The sequence below is a fragment of the Perissodus microlepis genome, chromosome 23 (genome assembly GCF_051167445.1).
Source record: "Perissodus microlepis isolate ML-2025 ecotype Zambia chromosome 23, ASM5116744v1, whole genome shotgun sequence".
Taxonomy (NCBI): Eukaryota; Metazoa; Chordata; class Actinopteri; order Cichliformes; family Cichlidae; genus Perissodus; species Perissodus microlepis.
In genome coordinates, this window is record NC_140482.1 from 23,099,357 (window position 1) to 23,122,244 (window position 22,888).

At 39.9% G+C, this 22,888-nt stretch overlaps 4 protein-coding genes and 1 long non-coding RNA gene across 9 annotated transcripts; 2 read left to right on the forward strand and 3 right to left on the reverse strand.

Moving 5' to 3' along the window:
• Positions 1-3,080: 3,080 nt before the first annotated feature.
• Positions 3,081-3,977, reverse strand: LOC146361463 (uncharacterized). The gene has a single exon (XM_084922352.1). It carries the CDS (start codon positions 3,975-3,977, stop codon positions 3,081-3,083), a length of 897 nt encoding a protein of 298 aa, XP_084778478.1.
• Positions 3,978-4,627: 650 nt separating this feature from the next.
• LOC146361464 (uncharacterized) lies at positions 4,628-5,524 on the reverse strand. The gene has a single exon (XM_084922353.1). It carries the CDS (start codon positions 5,522-5,524, stop codon positions 4,628-4,630), a length of 897 nt encoding a protein of 298 aa, XP_084778479.1.
• Positions 5,525-11,135: 5,611 nt separating this feature from the next.
• On the forward strand, positions 11,136-12,044 carry LOC146361465 (uncharacterized). The gene is made up of 3 exons (XR_014799509.1): positions 11,136-11,163; positions 11,301-11,369; positions 11,532-12,044. It is a non-coding gene; the product is annotated as an uncharacterized LOC146361465 (long non-coding RNA).
• A 1,876-nt stretch (positions 12,045-13,920) lies between these two features.
• LOC146361466 (uncharacterized) lies at positions 13,921-16,362 on the forward strand. 5 transcript variants are annotated; one of them, XM_084922503.1, is made up of 7 exons: positions 13,921-14,044; positions 14,119-14,210; positions 14,320-14,434; positions 15,111-15,212; positions 15,414-15,582; positions 15,708-15,863; positions 16,100-16,362. In XM_084922503.1, the coding sequence occupies exons 4-7, from the start codon at positions 15,210-15,212 to the stop codon at positions 16,174-16,176; spliced, it is 405 nt and encodes a 134-aa protein (XP_084778629.1). In that variant the 5' UTR covers positions 13,921-14,044; positions 14,119-14,210; positions 14,320-14,434; positions 15,111-15,209; the 3' UTR covers positions 16,177-16,362. The 5 variants fall into 5 exon arrangements, with proteins under 5 accessions (XP_084778629.1, XP_084778633.1, XP_084778631.1 ...); XM_084922507.1 differs by having other exon boundaries at positions 15,414-15,576; XM_084922505.1 differs by having other exon boundaries at positions 15,115-15,212.
• A 2,746-nt stretch (positions 16,363-19,108) lies between these two features.
• Positions 19,109-22,362, reverse strand: LOC146361467 (uncharacterized). Its single transcript, XM_084922354.1, has 4 exons — positions 22,121-22,362; positions 21,505-21,670; positions 20,402-20,712; positions 19,109-19,192 (listed from the first exon to the last, which is right to left on the reverse strand). The coding sequence occupies exons 1-4, from the start codon at positions 22,301-22,303 to the stop codon at positions 19,109-19,111; spliced, it is 744 nt and encodes a 247-aa protein (XP_084778480.1). The 5' UTR covers positions 22,304-22,362.
• Positions 22,363-22,888: the final 526 nt, after the last annotated feature.

The following is a 22,888-nucleotide window of genomic DNA, read 5'->3' on the forward strand; positions in this document are numbered from 1 at the left end:
GCTCCATCATGTCGGACTGGAGTTAATTCAAAACTGGAAACTTAAGGTTTTGGATATAGGACTTCACATAAATGTCCAGAGTCTGGCTGTTTACTGCCATCATCTCTCTTTTACTATTTTCTACCCTAATAATCTCCAGTCACTGGTGCAGAGAAGTTCATGGACCAATGCCAGCAGGGGGTTTTCTAGTTCTAGTTCTGCTAATCAGCTTCTCCTGTTTATGTAGTAGGATCCTGGGACCTTAATGCTGACATGGATCGTGCAGCAGAAACAGCCTTACCAGGCTGGATAGGAAGTTAAGACCCAGAGTTGGAGCTGGAGTGATCTTTGCTCACAAGCAGTTTTTGGCAAGTGCAGAATATTTTGTGTATACATTTATTCATTTAAATAAAGACTCCCAAACTTCTGCTGTGCTGATTGAATCCATGGTTAACAGGGTCAGGCTACAATGATATTTCATCTTACATTGTGAAATTAGAAAAAAAAAATCAAAATAACAGATGGGTTCACTTCTTGTTTACAGTGGTAATAAACAGGTTGACAGCTGAGTTCAGGCAGGAGTTTCTGTGGACTGATGTTTGTAGAGACATTGAGCTATAGCGAAAGAAGAGAGTCTGGCGAGGTGGAGGTAGGAGAGCAGAGAAATGAAAGTCAGTAGAAGTAAGACAGAATTCGTATGTGTGAATGAGAGAGAGACAGGTGTAACAAGGAGAAGATGTAGTGAGTCCTGCCATGATGTACAGTTTGGAGACAGTGGCCCTGACAAAAAGACAAGAGGCAAAAGTGAAGATGACAAAATTTTCATTTGGAGTGACCAGGAGGGAAAGGATTTGAAACGAGTACATCAGAGGTACATCAGTTTTTCTAATCAAAGACACAGTCAGTTCATTTCTGTATAATCAGAATCAGAATCACAATCAGAAAGGGTTTTATTGCCAAATGTTGAGCAGGTTTACAACATTAGGAAATTGCTGCTGTACTTAGTGCAAACATACTGTCAGATAACGCTTAAATAAACATAAAAATAAAAATTAAAAGTGCTAAGTAGATAGATATATACATAAGTGCAGGTGGTGATCAGTGCAAACATGGAATGATGCAGTGAACACAGCGTAGGGTCATGTGTTAGTGGTGGAAACAGTCATATGGTTATTGTTCATGAGTCCAACAGCAGAGGGGAAGAAACTGTTCTTATGGCGAGAGGTTCTGGTGCGAATAGACCGGAGCCTCCTACCTGAGGGGAGCAGGTCAAACAGACTGTGTCCAGGGTGAGAAGGGTCAGCTGAGATCCGAGCTGCACGCCCCAGTGTCCTGGAGGTGTACAGGTCCTGCAGAGATGGGAGTCTGCAGCCAATCAGCTTCTCAGCAGAGCGCACAACACGCTGCAGTCTCTGTTTGTCTCTGATAGTGGCTCCAGCGTACCACATGGTGATGGAGGAGGTGAGGATGGACTCGATGATTGCAGTGTAGAATTGCATCATCGTCCGTGTTGGCAGGTTGAATTTCTTCAGCTGCCTCAGGAAGTACATCCTCTGCTGGGCTTTCTTTATGACGGAGGTGATGGTGGGCTCCCACTTCAGGTCCTGGGTGATGGTGGTACCCAGGAAGCGGAATGAGTCCACAGAGGTGATGAGGGTGTCAGTCAGGATGATGGGGGGGGAGTGGGGCTGTGTGCTTCTTGAAGTCCACAATAATCTCCACTGTCTTCTGGGCATTCAGCACCAGGTTGTTGTGGCTGCACCTGGTGCTCATGTCAGAGCCACAGGTCTGTAGTCATTTAGTCCAGTGATCCTTGGTTTCTTGGGGATTATGGTAGAGGACTTGAAGCAGGGGTGTCAACCTCCAGTCCTCGAGTGCCAGTGTCCTGAAACTTTTCCACGTGTCCCGGTTGAGACACACCTGAATACAATTAGTAGGTCATTAGCAAGATGCTATAGAACTTGACTGCATGCTGAGGTGGCAATTCAGCCATTTGACTCATGTTACAGCAGCTCATGAGTGAGTGAACATGGTGCAATAAAAGTACTTCTAGTAGTACAGTTTTCCAAACACTTACATTTACTTAAATTTACTTGAGTAGGGTTAGGGGGCGCCACTTCAGCATGCAGTCAAGTTCTATACTCTTGCTAATGACCTACTAATTGTACTCAGGTGTGTTGCAACAGGGACATATGGAAAAGTTCAGGACACCAGCCCTCGAGGACTGGAGTTTGACACTCCTAATTTAAAGCATCCACTAAAACCTTGTGAGTTAAAATAATAATAATAATAATAATAATAATAATAATAATAATAATACTAAAAGCAAATCACTTGTTTTGAGAAAAATCAATGATATTTTTGAACTATAAAGTTTAAACTACAACACATTACATTAAACTCAACGTTGTATTTTATTAAATCTTTTGCTGATGTCACATGCTGTAGGTGATGATTTCTTCTCAGGGAGAGGCAGCTTGGCAGCAAAAACAGTCTTAAAATTGCCAGTCAGTATAAAAGAGCTCCTCTGAACGTCCCTGGTCTTAGTGAGATAATTTGTTCTTATGGCCCTGTCATGTGGAATTCCTTTGATGTCATCTGCACCTCTATGATGTCACAGAGTAGACCTGCTTTTTGTATGCTATCTCCTTTATCACCATTGAACTTAGAAAAACCATTCAAGCACCATTAGATTCCTCTTCTTTTGGAGATGTGTGCTTGTATTTTTCTCATTTTTGGCTGTTATGTTTTTTTTAAATTATTCAACTTTATTCAACAAAAATTTTCCATGTAATTCAAAGGGAGGATCTTCAAATTCTCATTCACCTTACTCGTCTTTCAACTCTAACTACTTCCACATACATTCACATAGAGACACCATTAAAACTTTAAAACGAAGCCAAGACATTGAACTATTCAGCTTGTATTTATCTATTTATCGTTTTATTTTAATGAAGTTTACTTTAAGTGTTCAGATTTGTACTCATTTTTATTTGACTACATTAAAGTAATCAAATAAAGATAGTTTTGATGGAGCTCCTGATGTCAGATGGTGCCAGAGGTTGTGCGTTTTCTCAAGTCTATTTTCTGTGAGACAAGTTCTAAAGGATTTTCTCGATGGCACAGCGGATGTTGGTCAGAAACACTTCATTTCCCTTCTTGTTGAAGTGAATTCCGTCCTGTCCGAATAGGGTTTCGTCATAATATCTCAGGGAGGGATGTTCAATGATGAAGCCTCCAAAGGAATGAACTGCCTTTCTCATGATTGAGTTTACAGTTTTTTCACCCATGTCCATCATGTACTTTGGATTTCTGTACCTCCACACTTGGCGTTCGTTGATGCAGGAATATAGGATTGTCATGGAGGGGATCCTTGCATGCAGTTCAGTCAAGTCTTTAGTCATTGCAGAGGAAAGTTCCTGGGCGGATACGAGTCCCAAGTCGTTCCCGCCTGCATGAATGACCAAAATATCAGGTGGACTCTTTCTGGACATCAACTCTGCATAAAAACGAAGATGGACGCCATCCCAGCGCATCCCTGTTTTTCCAAACCAATGAACATTGGCATCAAGTCCAAAGTTTTCTCCAAACATGTGGCGTGCTGCCCATTCTCCTCGCTTTATGTAACTTGAGCCGATGATCCATATGTTAGGTACCCTCTTCTGTGTCTTGCTCATTTCAGTGTGACTGCAGGGTCTCTCTTTAGAGAAACGCCGTTGCTTCTTTGCTGTGGAGAAGCTTCTTTTGTCATCAAGTCGATCCTCAACTTCAGATCGCTTTCTTTTTGATGCAAGTTTGTTGCTAGTTAAAGCAGATTGATCAACCAATGATAGTTTCATCACACTGGGTGGACTTTGCACTCCAGTGGAGAAACTGCTCTGTACTTGGCTTGTAGACACTGGCTGTTGGGTTGGATCATCTTTTAGGCTCAAAGCCTTCATCATTTTAGTGATGGTCTTCATCCAAGATGAAGAGTATTTCTTTGATAACCCAAGCATGATATCACAGCAATGACTTCAGGGACTTTTAAAAACCTTTTGTCAAGACGTGTGAGAATTGCAACTATAAGCTCCGAACTGAAAAACAACAATGAAAAGAGTTGAGGTTACAACCTCTATTTAAGGGCTTTTGAAGGTCTGTCATGTGACACCCTCTATGATGTCACAGAGTAGACCTGCTTTTTGTATGCTATCTCCTTTATCACCATTGAACTTAGAAAAACCATTCAAGCACCATTAGATTCCTCTTCTTTTGGAGATGTGTGCTTGTATTTTTCTCATTTTTGGCTGTTATGTTTTTTTTTAATTATTCAACTTTATTCAACAAAAATTTTCCATGTAATTCAAAGGGAGGATCTTCAAATTCTCATTCACCTTACTCGTCTTTCAACTCTAACTACTTCCACATACATTCACATAGAGACACCATTAAAACTTTAAAACGAAGCCAAGACATTGAACTATTCAGCTTGTATTTATCTATTTATCGTTTTATTTTAATGAAGTTTACTTTAAGTGTTCAGATTTGTACTCATTTTTATTTGACTACATTAAAGTAATCAAATAAAGATAGTTTTGATGGAGCTCCTGATGTCAGATGGTGCCAGAGGTTGTGCGTTTTCTCAAGTCTATTTTCTGTGAGACAAGTTCTAAAGGATTTTCTCGATGGCACAGCGGATGTTGGTCAGAAACACTTCATTTCCCTTCTTGTTGAAGTGAATTCCGTCCTGTCCGAATAGGGTTTCGTCATAATATCTCAGGGAGGGATGTTCAATGATGAAGCCTCCAAAGGAATGAACTGCCTTTCTCATGATTGAGTTTACAGTTTTTTCACCCATGTCCATCATGTACTTTGGATTTCTGTACCTCCACACTTGGCGTTCGTTGATGCAGGAATATAGGATTGTCATGGAGGGGATCCTTGCATGCAGTTCAGTCAAGTCTTTAGTCATTGCAGAGGAAAGTTCCTGGGCGGATACGAGTCCCAAGTCGTTCCCGCCTGCATGAATGACCAAAATATCAGGTGGACTCTTTCTGGACATCAACTCTGCATAAAAACGAAGAAGGACGCCATCCCAGCGCATCCCTGTTTTTCCAAACCAATGAACATTGGCATCAAGTCCAAAGTTTTCTCCAAACATGTGGCGTGCTGCCCATTCTCCTCGCTTTATGTAACTTGAGCCGATGATCCATATGTTAGGTACCCTCTTCTGTGTCTTGCTCATTTCAGTGTGACTGCAGGGTCTCTCTTTAGAGAAACGCCGTTGCTTCTTTGCTGTGGAGAAGCTTCTTTTGTCATCAAGTCGATCCTCAACTTCAGATCGCTTTCTTTTTGATGCAAGTTTGTTGCTAGTTAAAGCAGATTGATCAACCAATGATAGTTTCATCACACTGGGTGGACTTTGCACTCCAGTGGAGAAACTGCTCTGTACTTGGCTTGTAGACACTGGCTGTTGGGTTGGATCATCTTTTAGGCTCAAAGCCTTCATCATTTTAGTGATGGTCTTCATCCAAGATGAAGAGTATTTCTTTGATAACCCAAGCATGATATCACAGCAATGACTTCAGGGACTTTTAAAAACCTTTTGTCAAGACGTGTGAGAATTGCAACTATAAGCTCCGGACTGAAAAACAACAATGAAAAGAGTTGAGGTTACAACCTCTATTTAAGGGCTTTTGAAGGTCTGTCATGTGACACCCTCTATGATGTCACAGAGTAGACCTGCTTTTTGTATGCTATCTCCTTTATCACCATTGAACTTAGAAAAACCATTCAAGCACCATTAGATTCCTCTTCTTTTGGAGATGTGTGCTTGTATTTTTCTCATTTTTGGCTGTTATGTTTTTTTTAAATTATTCAACTTTATTCAACAAAAATTTTCCATGTAATTCAAAGGGAGGATCTTCAAATTCTCATTCACCTTACTCGTCTTTCAACTCTAACTACTTCCACATACATTCACATAGAGACACCATTAAAACTTTAAAACGAAGCCAAGACATTGAACTATTCAGCTTGTATTTATCTATTTATCGTTTTATTTTAATGAAGTTTACTTTAAGTGTTCAGATTTGTACTCATTTTTATTTGACTACATTAAAGTAATCAAATAAAGATAGTTTTGATGGAGCTCCTGATGCCAGATGGTAGGTTGGGCTTGCCAGAGGTTGTGCGTTTTCTCAAGTCTATTTTCTGTGAGACAAGTTCTAAAGGATCTTCTCGATGGCACAGCGGATGTTGGTCAGAAACACTTCATTTCCCTTCTTGTTGAAGTGAATTCCGTCCTGTCCGAATAGGGTTTCGTCATAATATCTCAGGGAGGGATGTTCAATGATGAAGCCTCCAAAGGAATGAACTGCCTTTCTCATGATTGAGTTTACAGTTTTTTCACCCATGTCCATCATGTACTTTGGATTTCTGTACCTCCACACTTGGCGTTCGTTGATGCAGGAATATAGGATTGTCATGGAGGGGATCCTTGCATGCAGTTCAGTCAAGTCTTTAGTCATTGCAGAGGAAAGTTCCTGGGCGGATACGAGTCCCAAGTTGTTCCCGCCTGCATGAATGACCAAAATATCAGGTGGACTCTTTCTGGACATCAACTCTGCATAAAAACGAAGAAGGACGCCATCCCAGCGCATCCCTGTTTTTCCAAACCAATGAACATTGGCATCAAGTCCAAAGTTTTCTCCAAACATGACAGACCTTCAAAAGCCCTTAAATAGCCCTCTGGTCTCGTTCAAAATCACCACCCTGTCAGCTTGTTCGTGGCCAAAAGTGGCCACCTACAGATTAGGTCTGTAATTTTTATTATTTTTGTTTTTTTGCCATTTTTTTTGCATAAAGCTTTTAAGTAACTTCAGTTCTTTCCATAAATATAAAATAATTATTCCTTTTTTATTTTTTAACCCTTTAAACACCAGTTTGTTTGTCCACTGCACAACAACCTCAAATCTCGCAATTTTATATAATTGCATTGCTACTGAAATTTCTTGTATTATTAATAGTAGAGTCTGGGGCATATAATTGATTCACATCAACATTGATTATAATGCATTGTTATTTTAGTGCAGAGAGAGCAAAAACATAAAAACTCCCTCTCAGACTGTTCGTGGCCAAAACTGGCCACCCCTTGTTTACATTTACAAAATGCTATAAAATTCATATATATTAAGAAAAATGTCCAGTTTTTTTTACATGATTTTTTAGATTAGCATCAGGGCTGTTCATGAAAATCAAAATTTCATTAAAATTCTGAAATTTAACCCTTTAAATACCAGTTAGAGCACATAATCATAACAACTCATAAATAGAGAAAATCATAAAATCCCAGTTTTTTTTCTAAATAATACATGCCATCTGATTTATTTGCTAACCATGATGAAGGTTAGATGCATAGCAATAATTAACAGCATCAATGACATTTATGCAACATTGTTTTTTTCTGCAGTGGCAGAAAAACAAAAAAACTCCCTCTCAGACTGTTCGTGGCCAAAAATGGCCACCCCTTGTTTACATTTACAAAATGCTATAAAATTCATATATATTAAGAAAAATGTCCAGTTTTTTTTTACATGATTTTTTAGATTAGCATCAGGGCTGTTCATGAAAATCAAAATTTCAATCAAATTCATAATTTTAACCCTTTAAATACCAGTTAAATCACATAATTTTAATGATTTACATAGGGATAAAAGCATAAAATCCCCATTTTTTTTTCTAAATAATACATGCAAACTGATTTATTTTCTAACCATGATGGAGGTTAGATGCATAGCAATAATTAAAAGTATCAATGAGTTTTATGCATCTTTGTTTTTTTGTGCAGTGAGAGAAAAACAAAAAAAAATCCCTCTCAGCTTGTTCGTGGCCAAAAATGGCCACCCCCTGTTTACATTTACAAAATGCTATAAAATTCATATATATTAAAACATTTTTCTACTTTCGTTGACTTGATTTCTTAAATTAGCACCGCTTCTAGTCATAAAAACCAAAATATAATTCAAATTCTGATATTATACCCTTTGAATACCAGTCAGGTTATGTATTATTATAGTAAAAATAGTAATAAAGTTCACATCTTTTAGCATATAAATGGTGAAACCTAATATGTTTTTTATCATCATTGCAGGTCAGTAACAGTAACTGTTACAATGATTTATTTTTACTTTATTTATTTATTTATTTATTCTTTCTTTTTTTTGGAGGGGGGGTGAATGGCTAAAAGCAATGTCACAGTGAGGCCAGTGAGGCAATTTAATGACCAAATAATCCCTGCAATCACCAATAAAATGATCAAAATTTATATTCCAGTATCTGTGTGCTTCTGTGTGCATCCTCATTAGCAGCAAGATGTACTAACCACATTAGAGTGGTTTTTGTAGGCACACTTTCTACACCTGGTTCAAGGGGCTGCTGTTCCGTTCCTTTCATGCATCATTTATTCCCCATCATCGACTGCTGGTTCCTTGTGTGTTGCTGTCAAAAGAAGCATATTCCTCCGTTGCTTTGGCATGTGGGATATTGCTGTGGTAGTTTTGGTGAAGCCAAAGACAGACAACAAATTCTTGAAGGTGTGCCGGTTTTCATCTGAGGAGTTCCTCTGCCAATGTGACCGAAGGAAAGACGTTGTCCTCAGAGCTCCTCCGTCAGTTGGAGTCTGAACCCCATGCCTTTTTTACTTCCTGAGAACTTCCAGTGTTTTCATCCAACATGCTATGTATTGCTTTATTCTGGTGTAGGTTTTAGCTCCATTTCATCTATAATCCTCCAGTCCTCACACCTTGGCCTCCCGTGCAGGTTTGTAAGGGTGCACAGCAGCTAAAAGATCTCCTTTGTTATAAAAAAGTCAAAAGTAGATCTCAGGCTGCTAATGCAGGAAACTGCATACAGGGTGACCCCTAGTTTGATACCAGTGGGTACTGGATTGTGGTGCAGTCTCTCTTCAGTAGTGGGACCCACATGGTTTTCCTTTCTTGGCGGATCCACTGAGTCGCCGGCTCCTCGGTCTCAGAAAATGCTCCTATGTTCTTTTGGGGGGGGGGGGCTCCACCTCCATGCCCCCCAACCCCAATCCTCCCCCAAAGAAGAGGATTCGGGCACTGGCTAGAACTCAACATCAGTGGTGATGCAGTCAGCCTCTTTGAAGATTGTCCCCTCATCTTCTGGAGAGGAGGTTTCTTCATCTTGGGCAGATGTATTTTCTTCAAGGGCAGAGGACTGCTTGCTGTCCTCTGACTAGATCATATAGGCAGTGCTTGAAGCAGTGATGACCTTCTTGCCATATTGCCAGAATAAATGATCTGGAAGCTGTTAGGCTTACTTACAGCAGTAGCTCTGTCTGCACCTGCATAAACTCCAGGACACGTTTACAAATAGTGTTTGTTGATGTTTGCGCTGCAGCTGCAGGTTTGAACTCTGCAAAATGGCCTGTGATTGGGGTTTTTTTTGTTTTTGTTTTTATTTCTAGAGTTGATATTTTGGGTATGGTATCTTTTGATGAAAAATACAAGAGTAAAAGTGCTTTTAACATGTGCTTCAAAGCTGAGTTTGACTGGGAACCTCAAAGCTCAATATCCTGCATCCACAGAAATTCACTGCAGCCTATGTAATGTTTGAATTTATTCCAGTCTATCTTGCAAATACATGTTTGTACTGCAATGTCATGCATAAACACAAACTATTAGATCCTTAAGATCAAACCTATGTCAAAATTGTTTCATTATTTTGGTCCATTGGAGTGTGGTAGGCCATCAAAGGCCGCTACTAGAAACTCAGAATATTACATGAAATTGCTTGCTTGGCCAAAAATGGGTAAATGATGTAATTTGGTAAAAAACATTAAAAACTACAATTTTCATGTGTTGAGTTTAGAATGAAAGCAATTTTACCTAAATCGCATGATATAGTACTGTCAGTAACAAGGAATCAAAAAAGGTGGTTATAATGGGTTTCAATTGGCCACAAATGGCCACGATAGAGCCAAGGGGAGCAATTTAGTGTATAGTGAATATTATTGACATTATTAAGGAGCTGATGTTGAAAATTAAAAAATCTGAAAAAAATACACACCTTTGGGAAGTTTCATTCCATTTGCATTAACAGAACAAAAATGGTTGAAAAGCGAAAAGCAAAGTGGCAACAAATGGCCAGGATAGAGCCCAGAGGGATAGAGGTTGTAACCTCAACTCTTTTCATTGTTGTTTTTCAGTTCGGAGCTTATAGTTGCAATTCTCACACGTCTTGACAAAAGGTTTTTAAAAGTCCCTGAAGTCATTGCTGTGATATCATGCTTGGGTTATCAAAGAAATACTCTTCATCTTGGATGAAGACCATCACTAAAATGATGAAGGCTTTGAGCCTAAAAGATGATCCAACCCAACAGCCAGTGTCTACAAGCCAAGTACGGAGCAGTTTCTCCACTGGAGTGCAAAGTCCACCCAGTGTGATGAAACTATCATTGGTTGATCAATCTGCTTTAACTAGCAACAAACTTGCATCAAAAAGAAAGCGATCTGAAGTTGAGGATCGACTTGATGACAAAAGAAGCTTCTCCACAGCAAAGAAGCAACGGCGTTTCTCTAAAGAGAGACCCTGCAGTCACACTGAAATGAGCAAGACACAGAAGAGGGTACCTAACATATGGATCATCGGCTCAAGTTACATAAAGCGAGGAGAATGGGCAGCACGCCACATGTTTGGAGAAAACTTTGGACTTGATGCCAATGTTCATTGGTTTGGAAAAACAGGGATGCGCTGGGATGGCGTCCTTCTTCGTTTTTATGCAGAGTTGATGTCCAGAAAGAGTCCACCTGATATTTTGGTCATTCATGCAGGCGGGAACGACTTGGGACTCGTATCCGCCCAGGAACTTTCCTCTGCAATGACTAAAGACTTGACTGAACTGCATGCAAGGATCCCCTCCATGACAATCCTATATTCCTGCATCAACGAACGCCAAGTGTGGAGGTACAGAAATCCAAAGTACATGATGGACATGGGTGAAAAAACTGTAAACTCAATCATGAGAAAGGCAGTTCATTCCTTTGGAGGCTTCATCATTGAACATCCCTGCACAGAGTGAACCTCAGCCAAGACCAGTGCGCTGGAAAACACGTGACAGACAGGGAGATTTTATTCCTCAAAGACCATCAAGCAGTCGAAGTACTAGTTGCATGCCACGTGGTCAGTGTTCACACAACCATTGATTTTATCTCACAACTTGTTTTCACCAAAGAATTTCAGTAAGTAAATATTCTTCAATCTCTCTCTCTCTCTCTCTCTCCTCCCCCCCCCCCCCCCCCCCCCCCCCCCCCCCCCAGTGTCCAGAGATCAGCATCAATGTCCACGTGAAGAACCTAGTTATGTTGCCAGTGTCAACCCAACAAAAGGTACTTTACCTTCTTGTATATATTGTGATTTCTGTTTACTTTCATATTTGTTGTTATAGTTGAGTTATGCAGGGCTTTTGGGCAGTCCTAAGAAACATACTGCCTAGAGTGTTTTTCACTTTGTGGAAGAGTTTCTTCCTTTCTTTATTTTTTTTCTGTTAGTGTATGGAACTGAGGTGCTTCGTCAGGAGCTCCTTCAGATGTTGGAGGATGGAGAAGAGGACGCAGCCATGACTTGTGAGACGTCGTCTGAGTCAGCTGCTACTCACTGGGCGATCAGAAATATGGTGTCCTCGCAAAAGTGGAAAGAGGCCAGGCCTTGTCTTATAGACAATATGTTAGCTACTCTGGATCCACAGTCACACCGTGTGTGTCAGTGTGGCAAACAAGTAGTTGTGAGGTGTCTGGACTGCCTGCCTCTTCCATTCCTTTGTGCTGACTGTGATATTGCAGTTCACACACGCTTTGTCCTGCACAGCAGAGAGGCAGTAACAGGAGGGTTTTTGCAGCCTTCATCAGAGTTTCACAAGCCAATAGGTACGGTTTTTAAGTCTTATGCATTTCTTGCTATGTACGAGTATGAGTGGGTGCTGTTATTGTATATTTATTGTGTATCAGTTAATTTCTAATTCTTTTTATATATATTGTGTGTTTTAATGTTAGTTCAGCTGTTGCCTGTGCAAAGGCCAGACCATGTGTGTGACTGCCCAGCAGGTAACGTTGAGGTTTCACCCGGCGCAATTGTGGCTCTTGTAACCATAAATGGTAAGTTGCCCTTTTGTCACACACTACATACACAATAGATGTGTTTGGAGGTTTTATTGCAAATTGTGCATTGCTATCTTGGTTTGAATTACCCTCGGCCCGCAGTATATGTGGGCACCTGTCAAAGGTCATTTGGATTTACCAGACCGATTTGAAAACAAAATGAAATCTTCACAACATGAAAACAATGAATGCTTTGAGCCATGACTGAATTTATCCTTATCCTTTCTAAAGGCCGTTATAACCTTGCACTGCCAGTGGTGAGCTGCACCAGCTGTGGCCTAATGTGGTCCCCCTCAGTTAAGGACATCCTGGGTAGTGGCTATTGGCCTGGCACCTTAAATTTCTGCACCCTGTTTTCAATGGATGTCTTTCAGTCTTTCTATGACATTAAGAAGCTGCACCAGGGATGTCACTTAAGGCATTTGTCAAAGTGCTGGATGAACGAACAGCCCATTTTGGAAGGGTGAGTTTCTAAATTTGCCAAGTTTAAGGAAATTGTGCAAATCAATGTTTATGATGACTGTCCTTGAATATTCTGTTGTATGTCCTCTATGTAAAAGACTGGCCGAATATCAGCTGATGCCTTCAGTAAAAGTTTCTTGGAGTGGAGTGCTGTAAAGTTTGAGGTGGACAGGATGTGCAAGGAGCCATGCTTTAGCTGCCCTGCCTGCACTCCAGACATGCTTGCCGTCTCAGTTAATGGAAACCGCAAGCTTTATCACTTTCAGTCTAATGCAAGGTACGTTATGCATTGTGTACATAAGTCAAATATGGATTTGTAGAAAAATGTATTTTAATGTTTCTTTTCAAACAACTGTCACTGTGTTCGTTCAGCACTTCAGAGCAGGGGAACTTTGAAGGTGTCTTCATTGAAAAAGATGAGGAAGTTGCTGAGTTTGTGAAATACATCCAGAGACACACAAATCATGTAAGATACACATATATATTAGTGCTGTTAGCGTTAATCTTGTTAAAATGACATTAATGCCATAACCATATACACATACGTGTGTGTGTGTGTGTGTGTGTGTGTGTGTGTGTGTGTGTGTATACATATATGGATGGGTGGATATTTATTTTATTTTTCTCTTGGTGTTGTCATAATACTATTTGCTTTACTTTATCTTAATGTGTACTTAATTTTGTCACCATGTGTATTTAAAAAAAACAACAACATGATTTTTATTTTGTGTTATCAGTGCTGTCCTGGGGAGATATGAGGTCTTGTGTGACTCAAGGCTAATTCAGCTAATTGTTATGCATTTGTTTTAAAAAGTTTGTCCCTGATAGGGCTTAATCATGCCATGTCTTTTATGTTAAAATCTTTGAGTGTATAGGTCCCGGGGAAAGGGTTGTGCGGATCTTCATCTTGGACTGCAGCAAAGGAGTCGTCCAAAAAGTCCACTGGGAAGTTGGATGAAGAGGGCATGGAAATAGCTGTTTGTCGCCACGGAGTCCTCTTAGCTGCATTGAACATGTTTCGAGGGGAGATCTTTGCTTACCCCCTTTTTCTCCAGAGGAAGTTGGCAGCTAACGTCCCAGGACATATTACGTTCCTTTGCTCCGATGTGGCCTGTAAATATTTCCCCTATTTAACCAAGGTGGCTCAGCAGTGCCCTGAGCTGAGGAACCTCTTGTCAATGCTTCCTTTTCTCTCCGTCATGCATGCAAAGGCTCACACTTGGAAATGCGAGGTATACTGGAGCTTGTAGTTTTGGATTAGTTTGAGACATTTTGTTATAAGGTTGAATGAATTCAGCAGTCATGTATTGTGACCTCCTTTCTATAGATCAAATGGGGAAGTGCGTTTCAGGATGGGGCCGGTTCAACAGTTGGAGAAGAGGTGGAACAAGTAAACAGTTTCCTGTCTAGGGCGGCCATCACAACGAAGTACATGTCTAAAGCAGGTATGTGTCGGTGTCTGAGATTCCACTCAGTCTCCTGCTCATTAATTCTTATTTGTAGACTAACTGAAATGCAGGGCGAACAGACATGCTGACCCTCCTGGCTTTGGGGTGGAACAAAAGGAAAGTGGAACAACTGGGCCGCACTTTGAGCCAGAGATATCTAAAGGTGATTTTTTTTTTTTTTCAAAAACCATTTTAATGTGTGTGGTAATGGGGGAAAAACACCAGTACTCTTTTAATGTCAATATGAATGACATTTATTAATGTATTCTTAGATCATAAGGATCCTTAGAGAACAAGTGGAGAGCCTGAATGCGACCAAAAATGAGCTGGGTGTGGATGACGACACACTGCAGCAATGGGTGGCCGATGTGCAGAAATGGGCTGAAGGTGAGTCTCAATATAATGCACTCGTGTATAACAATAGGACCCACCATGGCCTCACGGGGCGACCGTGGCTCAGGGGGTTGGGAAGCGTATCTGTAACCGGAAGGTCACCGGTTCGATCCCCGGGCTCTCTGTCTGGTCGTTGTGTCCTTGGGCAAGACACTTCACCTACCGCCTACTGGTGATGGCCAGAGGGGCCGATGGCGCGATGTGGCAGCCTCGCTTCTGTCAGTCTGCCCCAGGGCAGCTGTGGCTACAACTGTAGCTTGCCTCCACCAGTGTGTGAATGCGAGAGTGAATGAATAGTGGCTTTGGGTGCCTTGAAAAGCGCTATATAAATCCAATCCATTATTATTATTATTATTATTAAAGAACTTAAGGTAGAATTAAGATCTTTCTGACAGTGTCAACAAACAATGAAAAATAAGCCTTGTAAAAGCAGAATTTATGGCAGAGTTGTTGCGTTTCATTAAATTGGATAGAACCTGGGTTGAAATGATGTCGTACTAGTTGGTTTTATAAACCTGAACACCAACATACTTGTTATCTAATGATAATGCAGCACATGAAGGCTACAGATGTCTTATAATGAATGTCATCAAGTCAGTGATTACAGAGTCCACTGTAGTTTGGTGACTGTTACTCATCCTGTATTCTGATTAATATTCCTCTCACTTAGAAAGTGATCAAACTGATGGCAGCCTTGGAGCGTTGCAGGCACGAATAGAGGAGCTTGTCGTCGTCATCAGAGTGCGAACACAAAGTCTTTACAGACAAAATGGTACGTCCCAGTTTCTTTGAAATGGACCGTTTGATACTTAGTTTGTACAGCTTGTACAGCTACTTTGTAAACAGAATAAAATCAGATCCAGGTTTGTTTAAGCTGGATGTGATTTGTTCTAGCAAACAAATTGATGAGTGTAGATTAAAATGTAACTATATACACTATTTGAAGGTGTGAATTTTTTATGATTATTTACAGATAGCAATTAAGAGGCGACACAGAATTCGCAAGGTCATCTTAGTTGAGAAGAAACGCTTGGTGGCTGCTGTTGACGACTACAACAAGCTCGCTGAACCAACAAAGCAAATCGTATCCAGTGATGCCCTCATGCAGACCGATATTTGGCCCTGGCAGAGCACAAGTGAACGTAAGCTCTTGATTTCTAAATATCCTTTTTAAACAAACTCCCAGTATCTGAGCAGTAGTTGAATGTTTTGTTCTTGAATCATAATATGCTACTATGTTTTCCCATCTGATGTTGTTAAACTGTAGCTGCTGCTGACCTCCGGACAAAGAGAAAGGTCTTTGAGAAGGTGATGGCTGTGAGGCGCCTGAGAGAGGAGGAGATGATCCTTTGCAGGGAGATGCGGCATCACTGGACAGTGTTGCGAACGCGATCTGTGGTGTTGGGGACAATCTCCTCAGACTGTAAGCACATCTTTTATTTATTAATTTTTTGATGAATCGATTGAAAATAAGAGCAGATGCTAAAGTCTTACTGGATCTTTTACCTATATCTAGATTGCTAGCTAACACTGCCTTCTCCCTTTAAAAAAAAATGTTTAATTACAGGATCCTAATTCCTTGTGTTTATGAAGTGAGGTTTTTTTTTTTGTTGTTTTTTTTTACTTTACTCATATTTATTTGTTTTGTTCTTTTTACAGCCTCCTTTGTTGGCATGTTGGAGGATGCACAGAAGGGACTCTGTAGCCTGGTTTTAAAAAAACAAAGTGAACTGTAAGCTGAAATGCTCAAAGTAAAGGACGTGTACAAGAGAATCCTCAGCCACCAACCACTCCTGGAAATGGACTCGGAGGAGGAGGAGGACATTCCAGACGATGCCACTGAGAGTGATTTGAGCACTTCTGATGAAGACTGATTGTGTCATCATTGATGTTATGTTTGGTAAAATAAAAAGTTAATCACATCTCTGTTTAATGTGATTTTTCAACAGACATTTTACATTTTGAGAAGAAAAATGGAATTTCCTTGGTGCAGTTGTTTACCCTGAATCATTCTTTCCCATCTAATTTAATGACTAGTGTACATGTTCAGATACGATAACATAATTTAATTTATGGGATGCTTTCTGGGCTGCTCAAATTATCACAAAATTTAAAAGCACCAGGCAGCACACTCACAAGTAAATTTTTTGTTCAGTGTTTTGTCGAAGAAATCAACAAGTACAATTGAGATGTTTGCTGTAGTGGTGTGTTTGTTAAGAAGCATGCCAGCACACTGGTGAACTGACAGTCCCAGAATGCACCCGAGCCAGTGACTCGCCCCAGAGCAAATGAAATTGCTTATCCAGAAAGACAACCGTCATCAAAGAAGAAGTAAAAGAGTAGGAAACGAATGGTAAGGGAAGGTACTGTGGGGTAGGAAAGAAAGGCCAGAGCTGTGCAAAATGACCTCCAGCAGGCCACAAATGTGCACGTCTGCTCAAACGGTCAGAAACGGACTCCATGAGGGTGGTATGAGGGCCCGACGTCCACAGGTGGGGGTTGTGCTTACAGCCCAACACCGTGCCGGATGTTTGGCATTTGCCAGAGAACACAAAGATTGGCAACTTTGCCACTGGCGCCCTGTGCTCCTCACAGATGAAAGCAGGTTCACACTGAGCACTTGTGACAGAGTCTGGAGACGCCATGGAGAACCTTCTGCTGCCTGCAACATCCTCCAGCATGAGTTTGGCAGTGGGTCAGTTTTGGTGTGGGGTGGCATTTCTTTGGGGAGCTGCACAGCCCTCCATGTGTTCGGCAGAGGTAGCCTGACTGCCATTAGGTACTGAGATGAGATCCTCAGACCCCTTGTGAGACCATATGCTGGTGCGGTTGCATTGATCAAGGAACCAACCCAATAGGAGCTAAAGGAATCCTCTTGACATTACTTCACTCAGTAAGTTTATACTATGTTTAATGTGCATTTTCTTCATCAGTTTAGAACATAACATGTTAGCGCTCCCTGGTCCTTTTTGGAGACAGATCCTGAGACAGCAGGCAGCTATGGAGAACTCGTGTCAGCTGTGGTAATTAAGGAATACTTTGATTTAATATTGATTTCATGACAACTATCCTCAGGCACATATTCCTGGATCTATATAATGACATAAGTAAACTCCCATTTTAGAATCATTGCCTTCTTTGATCTGACTTATTGCCTCAGACTTTGGCCCTGTGTCCCCAAAAGTATAGAAAATCCATGACACTGAGTAAGAGGCCTTTATCATGTTATAAGTGAGAGAGTTTGGTGTAACAGTGGTTGAACATGCCAAATCAATCCACAACATACTGCCATTCCCCAGCTGTAACCTGCATATGCATCAAACCAAAATCTAGTATCATAGCCACATGATAGACATAAAGATGAGGTTAAAAGGGTTGTATCATTTTGCCAGATAGCTTCATCCCAAAAAAGATAAACATTCTTCAAAAATTAAAGTTTGTGAATATTTCCAGTATTGCCAGGCCTAAACCAACCTGTTAAACTTATCAAATTATTGTCATAGATACGAACCTATTGATTGAAACAGAATAATCCATTGAAGCCTCCATCATCATCCAAGATCACTGTTACTGTTCAGATTATTTTATCTCTATTTTCCTCTAGAATGTTTTGAAAATCAGCATTTGATCAACAGACTTTTTAAAAGTTTATTTTGATCCTATTGTTTACGTGTGTAATTGCATTTGTATTGAAATTATGACAGGAAAACCCTTAATCAAATTGTATCTTTGATATCTAATAATAATATTAACAATAATGTTACATATGTAATATGTACACAATAATAATGTGCAAACAAACAAGAAAAATAGCAAAAAATGTCAATTTTTTTCTAATACCCTGTATATAAAAACCACATATGACCACAAGTCCAAATGTGCAATTGTCACTGCATCTAAACATGACATATTACAAAAAGGTAGAAACATATAATATACAATATGTTCTGAAGCTGGTACTGGTGCAGTTAACTTTGCTTTAGGCTCCCATACACAGTAGGTGTTACTTACTATACGTGCAGTGCAGTATTACTTTAACTTGTAATATGTTATAATAAGCAAGTCACTTCTATATTTATGAGGATGTAGACAATAATGTTGGCTGATATGTAAAACTATGAGATATCGAGTGCAGGGAAGATATTATTGATCGATCAGATTCATGAATGTGTTAGGTACTTAAGCCACAATTAGAGAGTGAAACAGAGACTGACACTGGTTGAAATGTATAGTAAATATTTTATTTTGAACTTTTATGCTCAACTACAAACTGTGAACTGTGCGATCTCTGCGACCTGTGGTGCCTGGTTTACTGTGTGTAAAACTGCGCAGGTTCCCATGTGTCATCCCACACTTTGCCACTGTCAGGAGAAAAACATAACAAACAACAACCACAACCACACACAAAATAGGATAATTTAGGTTGTGACATATGACAATTTTTTAGGATGAAATATCTTCTATATTCATGTCATGCTTTATACACCTTCATTGTAATATAAATTAATCAAATCAAGTCAGAGAGTAATAATATATGTAGTAGATGTAAAGCAGGACCACAGCAGCAGCCATGATCCTTCAGAACCTGCTGGATGAGAGAGCACAGAAACTCCAGGGAAGAAGTTTAGTTAGTAACATGCATGAACTGCATTACTGAGACATGTATGTTTACAGATGGTGAGGGAGAGGGGGAGAGTTTTTAGTAAAAGGAGACGTGACTGCATCTTCAACCAATACTGAGCCTGCATAACCCTGAAAGAGACAGACAGAAAGAGGGGGGGGGACACTAACCCCCAGCACTCTGGTCCTATTACAGCATAACTAAGGGCTGACCTGAACCAGCCCTAACTATAAGCTCTATAAAGAAGTAAAGTCTTATGCCTACTCTTAAAAGTGTTGACCATGTCCACCTCCAAAACTCATAATGGACTTTGGAGGTGGACAGCTATCAAGCTCCTCACAGAAGAGGAGCTCGATAGCTAAAAGCTCCCAATTTACTTTAGTCCAAATACATGAATTCAAATTGAGGTGATAACTATTTATCAACAATATGAATGTCTGTTCCCGTCCAACAAAGTTGTTACTACATACCATGTTGAGCAAGGCTTCCACTTGACTTTAACTTCTACTTTTTCCTGAAAAACATGGTATAAACAAACAATTAATTAAGAAAGACATGCAAGTTGCATACAAAAAGGAGCTTATAAACATTTGTGTACTATTGAATGGCTCAATATATTATACAATTAGTTTACAAAAACATCAATCACTCCTTCTGAGCATGATGTCAGGAGGACTTTAAAGAACGTAAACATCAGGAAGGCAGCACGACCAGGTCGTATCAGGTGGTATGTTCTTATTTAATGTCCTATTTGGAGTGAAATCCTGACTCAGTGGCTGAATTAGTGTAGATTCATCAAATACAAAAGCTTATGGATAGTCAGTCAGGCACAGTTCAAATCCGGGAAGTCCAAAGACGCAAACACATCTGCACAACAGCAGGCTAAATTACTTACATTTACAACTCTCCTGTCTACTATCTCTTCATATTTGAAAATCTTCTGTGTACGGTGTTTTCAGCATTCTGAAAAATAACAAATGAAATATTTACATGAGGTCTGTAAAACTGGAGAAAATGCAAAAATTAAGAAAAAGAAATCTTAACAAACTTAACGAACCTGTCATGTGTTTCGCACATTTACAATACCATAACGTCTAACCTTTCTTTGTCCTTTTTTTGTTTGGGACATCCGAGGTGTACACCGTAGAAATTGAGGGAGATGCAGGATGTGGAGATGGAGAGGAGGATGCAGGAGGAAGCAGAGATGGAGAGGAGGATGCAGGAGAAAGCAGAGATGGAGAGGAGGATGCAGGAGGAAGCAGAGATGGAGAGGAGGATGCAGGAGGAAGCAGAGATGAAGAGGAGGATGCAGGAGGAAGCAGAGATGAAGAGGAGGATGCAGGAGGAAGCAGAGATGGAGAGGAGGATGCAGGAGGAAGCAGAGATGAAGAGGAAGATGCAGGAGGAAGCAGAGATGGAGAGGAGGATGCAGGAGGAAGCAGAGATGGAGAGGAGGATGCAGGAGGAAGCAGAGATGAAGAGGAGGATGCAGGAGGCTGACAGAGGGAAGATGTTGGTACAGGCTCTAAATGAAGAATAAATTCCTCGTTTAGAGCCTCTGGGTCTGGGACTGGTCCAGCATCGACACTGTCAGCAGAGGATGGTCCAGCTGCTGGTGTAGAACTTTTAGCAGGAGGTGAAGCTTGTAATTCTGAAAAATTTTAAATATTAAACATTCATTAAAATGGGTTGAAAAAATGTACAGTACACATAAACACATAATAAGTAGTGATTTGCATGTTTTCAGTTAAGTTTTTACTAAAGTTTCAACTTGTAAATATTGGCATCAAATAAGTCATCTCACACACTCACTGACCCAAATCATTCAGTACAAGTGCCCTCTAGGGTAGTGTGACATCTGTAGTGCTTTTCTACATTGTACATTAATAAATTAATGAGTGTGACTATAAATCCAGATAGCTAATGACTTTTTTCCTCTGATGACACTACTTTCCTGACTTTGTAGTGCATAAGATTTTCGTGAAGATTTTTAAAATTACATTTGTATATACATGAGTGTGAAAGACCATACTATACACACACACACATACAAAATTGTTCAGGTGGGTAACACCAGAGGTTCAGTATGGCTAGCTTTGGTGATGTGAACGCCACATGGGGAGGTAATAAGGCATATATAACACTATTTTCATGTTAGCAACAGGACATGTAGGGCAGCTGTCACCTCACAGCAAGAAGGTTACTGGTCTGAACCTTGGCTGAATAATAGAATAGAATAGAACAGAATAGAGTAGAGTAGAATAGAATAGAATAGCTGGTGACTGTTAACTATCCTCATCCTCACCATCTTGTTTGTCTCTATGTACCCCGTGGTGATCTGCCTTCTTATCTAGGGTGTACCATGAGTATCACCCAAAGACAGCTAGGATAGGCTACCTGATAAGGACACCTGGTTACAGATAATGGACAAAGCATATCTTACTTCTCAGAAGGTGTTCATAAAGCTTCCTCATCTTCATGAGGATGTCACGTGCAGCACCTTCCGCTGGTTCGATGTGAGTGATCACGTCCCCTACTATACGGCCCTTACGGTCAAACTGTCCAAGAAACAGAATTGGCTGGTAGCCCAGGGCGTGTAGTTTTGAAACCTGCAAGAACAACAAAGAAAAACATGCAGCCAGTCTTTCATGTAAGCAAATTGATGTATAACAAACCTTTAAGTTTCACATCTTTGTTGTTTTATTGTTGTCGATAGTTAAAAAGTATTTATGGTGACCAAACCTGTAAATGTATGATAAAATCCATCTTGAAATGTTTTGTCTCTCAGTTAATAGCCGATTAAATTAAAAATCAGAAGTAGCTTAAATAAAAATAGTTTTTAACAAGTTTTTTCTAGTTTGATGTCTTTAGTGTGATGATGTTATTCTGATGTGAATAACTTTTTTATTTATGCTCTTTTATAAATTAATATTTTATGTGTATATACATGTCTTGTTAGTTTCTTACTTCATGATATACAAGAAAACATTGACAGCTGTGATTAATAAAGAATTGTCTAGCAGACCAACCACTTATTAGATCAGAACTTTTAAACTTACTGACAACTGGGCTGAATTAACCACCCTGCTCGCATTTCTGTTGTTTTTAACAGAGGCAGCCCAGTTACTGTTTTTAAACTGTTCTTGTTTTTTTTTTTCAATCCCTCCTTTACGTTCAGGCTGCCCAGGCATCCACTGCATGTCTTCCTGTTGCAGGTGTTTGGAGCCTGACAGGAAGGGCATGGTTTGGTTTTTGGCTTTGTCATTTCTGCAAATGAAAATGGAACATGTAGGGATTATTTCAGGTCTGTTTTGGTTAAATGATTACAAAAATAATTTATGACCAAAGAAATAACTTATATTACGAGGCAGTATTACACCATATTTAGAAAAAAAATCAATTACGAGATTAAAGTCGTTAATATTGAGTTAATTACGTGAATAGGGTTAAAAAAACTGAATTGATTACAGAAAAGATACATTGCTAAAATAGAGCAGTACTAACATTAGCTGGGTGGCCAAGCAAGTGTCTTACACATGAGAATACATCACAAAAAAAAATTAAATTAACTTTTGCAGAAGTAGTTCTCTTGGTACACAGACTGCTCTGTGAAAACATTTCAAGTTTAATATCAGTTTAATATCACTGAAATTAATATTTCAGTGAACATGCAAATTACCCACAGTTTATCACAACTTACTTAGCTAGGATTATGGAAGCCCGTTTCCGCCACTAAATAAAAACAAAAAGGATCCATAACTCAAAATTCCGAGTTATTTTCTCGAAATTTCGAGTTACTTTCTCGAAATTTCAACATATTAACTCGA

Coding starts and splice junctions, on each gene's coding strand:
- LOC146361463 (XM_084922352.1), bottom strand. CDS start 3,977: ATGCTTGGGTTATCAAAGAAATACTCTTCATCTTGGATGAAGACCATC.
- LOC146361464 (XM_084922353.1), bottom strand. CDS start 5,524: ATGCTTGGGTTATCAAAGAAATACTCTTCATCTTGGATGAAGACCATC.
- LOC146361466 (XM_084922503.1), top strand. Junction 15,583..15,707: donor CTGGCAGAGCACAAGTGAAC/GTAAGCTCTTGA, acceptor GTTAAACTGTAG/CTGCTGCTGACCTCCGGACA. Junction 15,864..16,099: donor GGGGACAATCTCCTCAGACT/GTAAGCACATCT, acceptor TTCTTTTTACAG/CCTCCTTTGTTGGCATGTTG.
- LOC146361467 (XM_084922354.1), bottom strand. CDS start 22,303: ATGCCCTTCCTGTCAGGCTCCAAACACCTGCAACAGGAAGACATGCAG. Junction 21,671..22,120: donor TTAATTCAGCCCAGTTGTCA/GTAAGTTTAAAA, acceptor TTGTTCTTGCAG/GTTTCAAAACTACACGCCCT. Junction 19,193..20,401: donor CTCCATCTCTGCTTCCTCCT/GCATCCTCCTCT, acceptor TGTCTCTTTCAG/GGTTATGCAGGCTCAGTATT.